Source organism: Protopterus annectens, chromosome 17.part0 (assembly GCF_019279795.1).
Source record: "Protopterus annectens isolate FY-2018-M chromosome 17.part0, PAN1.0, whole genome shotgun sequence".
In the NCBI taxonomy this organism is placed as follows: domain Eukaryota; kingdom Metazoa; phylum Chordata; order Ceratodontiformes; family Protopteridae; genus Protopterus; species Protopterus annectens.
Window position 1 is genome coordinate 696925282 of NC_056751.1, and position 7930 is coordinate 696933211.

General features: G+C 39.1%; 1 protein-coding gene across 1 annotated transcript in view; it reads right to left on the minus strand.

Annotated features, from left to right (window-relative positions):
• Window positions 1–453: 453 nt before the first annotated feature.
• LOC122791736 (trans-1,2-dihydrobenzene-1,2-diol dehydrogenase-like) overlaps window positions 454–7930 on the minus strand; it is a 279610-nt gene continuing 272133 nt past the window's right edge. Inside the window, exon 7 of the mRNA XM_044059644.1 lies at window positions 454–710. Coding sequence (XP_043915579.1) covers window positions 601–710 — 110 coding nt within the window. The 3' untranslated portion in view covers window positions 454–600. The remainder of the gene's footprint in view (window positions 711–7930) is intronic.

Below are 7930 nucleotides of genomic sequence, written 5' to 3' on the forward strand. Positions count from 1 at the left end.
TTTTAGCACATTAGTTTTACAGATTTTATAGTTAAGCTGAAGTACTCCTGTCGAAAGTATATTCTGCACTATTTTTGAAGAAGTTTTTCACTTTGACACATTAAGGTTTCTACTGCCTCGGGGTTGCTTTTGCTGTAATTTTAATTTTTGAACAAGTCTGCTTACCTTCAGTAAAAATCACATTCTTCCTCCTGCTGCAAATATCTTTCTCTGCAACCCTTCCCAAGTTTACATACTGACTACCATGTACTGCAGTTTAAATGATACAATCAGTCACACTAAGGAAAGATACATCAAGCATCATAAAATGAGTTACACATGCAATTAACAAGAAAACAACTGCAAATATGCTCATTTCCAGTGGTTAAGCCAGATAGCTGTACTTCATCGCACAGAATGAAAAATTTACTCCTTTTTGAGTCTTATTATTCATACAAATAAAACACACAAATGCAAAATCTAGATCTTATTTATTTATGAAAAATAAAATAATCCAATCATTTCTTTCTGAAGCGCTATATACAAAGAGATGATGAACAGGATAGTCTCGTGATACATCAGCTGTCATCCAGTACTTGGAACATGCACCTTGTACACGATTTAAGTAGCATCTTGTGGAAACGCCACACCACACTGTCTCCGGATCTCACACAAAATGCTCATTACAAGTTCACTATCTGCCAGTGGCATTATAGGGCTCTCTTTCATTCCTGCAATATTAAAAACAAATGATAGCATTATGGCATTGGCATCAGAAGGCTGTCAGCAGAAGTGCCTGCAACAAATTTCTTCTAGTCCATGTTGATGGTACAGAAATGATTGCCACTTTCCTAAAAATGATAACTTCCCAATATCACAAATAACCAAGTGCATGCTGAAAAATTACACGTGATCTCTGGCCTTTACCCCCTTTTTCTTCCTCATGAAATTGCTACTGCAGCATTTCAGAAGGTGAGTAGTTTACTAAAAAAATGTTACAGTATCTATAGCCACTAACTGTCTGCTAACAGTATCAGCCAGGCCTAATGAACATAAACGGGTTAAGTCATACAGTGAGCTACCTTCAAAACCACAACACAACTACAGTTTTGCTGTAGGTACTTACCAAATGCATTCTAAAGCATGTAACAGCAGTGCAAAGATAAATCAAGACATAAACTCTCCCAGTGGCTTATCTTCAGTGGTTCCTCTTGATGTGGTACCACAGTAGTACACATAATGGGTAGATCTTCCACATACTTCCGAGTCCTTTCCAAATACAAGCTCACCTTCCTCTACATTCCCTCACGGGACCTTATGCTCAGAACAGGATACAATATGTAATACAAATCAAACAAGCTCACAGTCACCAAGTACAAAACAGAAGAAAAAGCAAGAGGCTAGGCTGCAGAGCAGCCTCATTAGTTACTGCGAGGGACATCCTTGAAGACGAGCTGCTATAGCAAACTCTTAATATAACTTCTCTGTCCTACCTCATGGTGTCTCCTGCAATAGACCAAAACTGGTGGGACAGAATCTGAAGCAATAGCCAGTAAAAGGAAGAGGACCAAAAACTAAACCCGAGTAGGCCCAAAAGAAACAAAACTAAACAGGACAGCTAACTTCACAGGATGTGCTAGAGCATATCCTAAAGGATGTTGTCGCTCTAGAAACCATATCCAGTTTATGATAACTGGCAGATGACTTCTTCACAAAAAAGACAGAAACGACCTCTCTCAATTTATGGCCATCCCCCAGGGTGTGTAGTTACTCCAGCACTCACTTCAGGGACACTTCCAAAGGTTTTCAGGACTGGGCTACCGGACAACAGTCAACCTGACAGAGGAACACACAAAGGTACTTTTCTAACAAGGATCTACCTATTATTGCCAAAACTTTGGTAAATACTATGGGCCATAAATATGCTGCCTAAATGATACTGCCCATGACAAATAAAAAATCTGCACAGATGCCTGCCAATGATGCAGTCCAAGGAAATGATTCGGAAGACAAAGGTCTTACAGAATGATCCCTGAACCACTCTCAGGTAAAGACCTTGCTGAACTTAGCACAGACACAAAGAATGTATTTCTTAAGCCATAACATAAATACACAACTTTTGAGTCATTTATTTAATTTATTGGCATTTGATTACCGGGAAAGTCCACTGGGCCAGTGAAAGCCCATTTTCGGTGGAGGCCCGGGGAGAAAAGCTCAGAGTAATACATATAACAGAGATTAACAATTTTAAAATAACAGTTTTCAAGAATTCTGAAAATAAAATGGATGAAAATTATAGAATAAAATAATCACAGAATTGCATGAAAATCATACAAAATAAATACAGCTGATAGGCCTTTATATTAACAACACTGAAGTATTGGTTAGAGTACTGGCAATCAGACCAGTTAACAAATGCAACATAGACACAGACTATTAGGCAAATACAAGTTAGGCAGAGGGGTTAAATATTGTGCAGGTCATGAGCTGCACGGTAAGCATGCAGTAAAGGATTTACTAGTAGTGAAGAGTTGTACTATAAATATATGTAGAAGTAGAAATAGAATGCAAATTGGAAAAAAAAAGCAACGAGAAGGAAAAAGTGCTCAAGAGATTATGATGAGGTGGGAAGTGATAATAAGTAGTAACTTTTTAATAGGATTAGGCAAGCAAATGAAATATATTAGCAGGGGCTAGAGATGGACAGATTACGTTCAGTAAGCATATTAAGTAATGGTAGAGGAGGAAACTGAGCAGTTACATATCCAGTTGGACAGGAGATGGTTTGGAAGAGCAGTTTTAAAGTTGCAGGGGTTATGTTGTAAGCAGATGAATGTAGGCAGATTATTCCATTTTTTGTTCATGATCCAGAAATATAATAACTGCCCTGCAGGTATTTTAGTTTTATGGACCTGAAGAAGCTGTTGTTCGGAAGGCAGAGGTGTAGTGGGGTTATAGAGGGTGAGTAGTGAGTGAAATACAGGGAAGTCTTGTGGTTTATAAGTAATTGTGAGTTGGAGGAGTAACAGTTAGTGGGGGAGACTGAGCCATTGTAACACTTTTAAGGCAATACAGTGGTGAGTTGAATGGTGGGTGTTTCTAGTGAATTTAGCAATTTTATTATACTATACTTCTAATTTTGATTGTAAGGAAGACTGCAGGTTGGTTAACAAAGGCACACAGTAGGTTAGAGATGATAAAAGGTATGATTGTGCTACAGTTTGTTTAGATGGGAGGGAGAAGAACTTGTGGTGTCTATAGAGCAGCCCTAGCTTCTTATGGGTCTTAGTTATATTGTTTTGAATATGCAAATGAAATCAGAGGTTTTCATCAATTATTACTCCTAACAATTTGGTGTGGCTACTAGCTCAATTTTTGCAGAGTTGAGACAGTATATGTAGAGGTCAGCTTTGTTTATATGGGGTTGTCTCTTGGGTGTAAAAATCATGAGTTTAGTTTTATTTGGGTTTAGAGAGAGGTGATTATTGTGAACCCATGTCTCCACAGAGGAAAACGCTGCCTGGGTATTTTATTACAGTATTATTGTACTGGGTGCAAAGCAGACTATGGTGGAGTCATCTGCGTATTGGACTAGGGAGCCCTGTGGGATAGACAGGTGGAGATTACTGATAAAAACATTAAACAGAAGGCATAAGAATGAACTTTGAAGGACGCCTGTGAGGTTACGAAGGTAGGGAGAAATGGAATGCGCCATTTAACAGCGTGCGCTCTGTTGGAAAGATAATTTTTGAACCAGTTAAGTGACTGGGGAGATAACCCTATATTTAACAGCTAAGACAGGAGAATAGAGTGAGAGATGGTGTCAAATGCTTTTGACAGATCTAAGAAAAGGGCAGACAAAATGTGTCCTGAATCCCTGAATTTGTTAACTGTATCTAGGAAGGAAATTAATGCAGTGGATGTACTGTCAACCTGGGTGGAAACCATGCTGTATTGAGGAGAGGATTTTGTTTTTTAGGAGTTAGGCTAAAAGTTATTTTTGTACACATTTTTCAAGGATTTTAGAGATGGGGAAAGCATAGCAATGGGTTGAAAGTTGGAGATATCAGTTGAAGGGCCACCTTAATGTGCAGGAAGAATGATTGCTTTTTTTCCACAGACAGGAGAATAGGATTCTAGGATTGATCTATTAATCAGAATGTTAATGGGGTAAACCACAGTGTCAGCAGCAATTTTAAGAAATTTGGCTGGGATTTTGCCGGCTGAGTTTGAACAGGGTTTTAATTTTAAAAGTAATTTTTTTGATGAAAGTGGTGGGGATTGGAAGAGGTTGAACTCTGCGTGGGAAGACTGTTGTGAACAGTTAGGTGGTAGCTTGGAGTGGCATGATCCAAGGTCTGTGAGGTATTACGAAAGTTCTGAGGAGTGGAATGTTGTAGGGGGGAATGAAAAGATGCAGTTGTGGGAACAGAATTGTTTGGGAGAGGTAAAAAAATGTGGCAATGTTGGCAATCGTGTCTATAACGTAGGCATTGAAGATGTGGACTATTTGTTCAGGAGGCATGTCAGGGGTCAGGGTGTGGGCAGGGATTAGGTTTGGTGCCAGAGTTTAAGAGATTATTTACGGAAGACCAAATATTTTGGGGTTTGTGTCTTTCGGCTTTTCCTGGTTAGGGGTCGCCACAGCGGAACTCCGGTTCGCTAATGATTAGCAGTAGATTTTTACGTGCTGGCTTGCCGGGCCTAACGCACAACCTTCAATGAAGGAACGCCCATTCACGCATGTCTTCACACAGAAGACGCTCTAACTGAGAATCGAACGGGCAACGTCTAACTGTGAGGCGACAACGGTACCGCAGTACCAGAATATTTTGGGGGTATTTTTCCTATTTGCTTGCTGGCTATAGAAGTACTGCTGTTTGTCTTTAGAGAGGAGCTTTTTAACTTTGTTTTGGAGCTGTTTATAGTGAATGAGGTCTGATGGATTTTTTTATTTAAGCCAGGTTTTCCAAACATTATAAATCATTTATTTCGTAGGTATTGTTAACCAGGAGGCATGGCTACTTTTGATTCTTTTGGTTCTGGAAGGAGCTAGACTCTCCAAGATATTTAGAAAGGTGTTGATAAAGTAAAGCAGATACTAATCTAATGGGAGAGTTTTAAGACTATTCCAGTTAATGCTTTTTAGGATGCTATTCAATGTGAGGGGGTTACATTTTGAAAGATTTTTGGACAATTTTAATGTTGTGGACTTTACTGATGGATGAATAAGCATGGACAGCAAAGGCTGGGAGATGATCACTAATAGAGTTGGACATGGTACCTGAAGCTATCTATTTGGAGGGGTCAGTGAGTAGAATCCAGTCTAAGATTGTACCTTCATTAGTTCTGTTATTATACCTAGTAGTGGTGGAGATAAGTTGAGTGAAGTGAAACAAATGTATGCAAGAGGGTGACTGGAGGAAATGGAAGCCCAATCAATATTCATGTCACCAAGAATAATAACATTTTCTAAATTATTTATGTTATTTCCAGGGGGGACGTATATGACAATAATACAGAGCTTTTTTAGAGCAGAAAGGAAATCAGAATTTCAACGTTTTGGAATTAAGGAATAGAATCTTTAAATTAAGAGATGGTGAAAGTATTGGGGTAGATGACTGCAATGCCACCTCCTTTTGTATTAATCCTATCTACTCTAATTATGTTAAAGTTTGGTGAGAGAAACTCGCTGTCCTGTACAGATTTTAACCAGGTTTCTGTAACAGCTAGGATATTGGTTTTGCTGTAACTGAGCAAGGCTTGCAATTCAGAGGATTTATTGCAGATACTTTAAAAGTTTACAGTAGTAATATGAAGAATTTTAGAATATTTAGGAGAGGTAGATTGTAAGGGGGAGGAAGTGTTGGAGGGCCCAGGGTTAGGGTGTATGTCCCCGGAATGGATGAGGGAAGACAGGATATGGGAGAGATGGTACATAATATGAGATAGTTTAGAGATGATATGGTGGGTAATACAGTCAATGGGATAGGGAGAATAATTAAGGAATAGTTGGTGGAGAGGATAGATTTACTTGCAGAAAAAAGATAATTTCTATGATACAGGCCAAGAATAATGTTAGCATAGAAATTATGTGGGGCGAATGTGGAGCTGGTTGCATAATGTGTCCTAGGAGATAATGCGTACAGGTTTAATGATGTTGCATTTGAAAGGAGAACAAATGTTAGGAAAGGAGGAAATAGAAGTACTGAATGTGAAGAAAGGGGAGACATTTGGAGACGGATACTACATGGGGTAGGAAGTGTGGAAGCGGGATAGGTCAATGAGCACAGGGGTGTGGCTAAGAGCATATAAATGCAATGAAAGAGGGGTGGGTGGGAATGAGGGGGTAGGGAAGGGGAACAGAGTGATCTTGAGCGTAGTGGGTTGAACCCACCTTGTACAGAGCAATCGCAAAAACAATCTACAGGTAAGTAAGAAACAAGTCAAATGAGCTGTTGTCTGCAGAGCAGCTGCTCCATCCATATTTTCTTGCTATCAGGAACCCAAATACACCATCTCACCCATACAGTTATTCAACTTTGATTTAAATTAGTTACTAAAACCTAGTGGTAAATTCATTCCAACTAGGCACTATTATTGTGCTGTACTATTTAATTTGTTTTTTTGTCTAGGGATTATCCCTCTTCACAACCAGCAAAAACAACAACATGGAACAGCTCACGAGCAGCCATTTGTTAAGACTGCCCACGCAACAAAAACATGGTTATTTTTTATGAAGTGTCTTAGTTTTCTCAATATAATGACTAAACAGTTAAGAGAAAAGTCCTTCTGTGTTTTCACAGGATAAAGGACTGGAAAATCAATTCATTAGTAAAATGTAGTAACCTTTGGTATAAACCTTGGATCAGCTTCCATAGTAACACTATCACTGCAGAAAGTGATTCCACCAATATTGTCAGTAATGCTGAAATGATTTTACCTGATGTGACAGAAAGAGACAGCTATCTTAAGCTCACAATTGGCAGCAGGCTTCTGTATCATAAAATTCATGTCTGCTGAAGAAATAGATTCCCGATTTTCGGGAGAGGGACTAGAAACGCCTTTCACAAATAACTTGCGAGTCTCTGATTAGAAGCAGATCACTGTATCTTAGATGGAAAATGGAAACAGCAACACAAATCAAATAGCAGCTATGTTAAGCCTGTGATGCACAAATGCTTCCAACAATAATTCCTGAGCCAGCTCTGCTAAAAGGATGATATATGGGATTCTAACATGCAAAAAGAGAAACTTTCTCATTTATCAAAGCACGTTTTCCAAAACTGTTTTTAAATCTCCACAACACGCTTGGGAATATATAGTACATGGGCTACTGCCAGTGGCCCATTAACAATACACGGAGATGCAGAGATTTCAGACTGTGATGAAAAGTCTTGCCTAGTTCATTGCTAATCCTGAAAGTATGGGAAACTTCTGCAAGGTCTAAACATTCACAAAATGTAAATGAAAGAGAAGGATTTGCTACAGTTTTCTTTGCTCTTCTTTTTAGATGTCTGTATAACAATGAGACCTGGGTAACCCGGAAGAAGACATAAAAGGACATATTTCCACAGTGCACCAAAATGCACTGACTGTACATATGCACGTTTGACACCTTCTCCACTAAAGGACCACGAAACTTGTTTTTCCTCACCTGCTCATTAAAAATCAGTCATACATTCTAACATCTTGATGCAGCTAAGTTTCAGAAAAGGCTCAGTAAAATAGTCAGGCTAATATTATCATCAGTTCCGATTTTTAGTCCTTAACAGTGGCCTGATGTGCAGACACTACAATGGACTGCCATCATATCTAGGGAAAACGTCCTGCCTTGCACCCACAGAGTACAAGGGCAGGGTCTGACCATCCTGCAACTCTCAGCTGGATAAAGTGGGTAATCTGAGCATCTGTCTTAGTAGGAGAACAAGCCTGGCATTCTGTGATGACG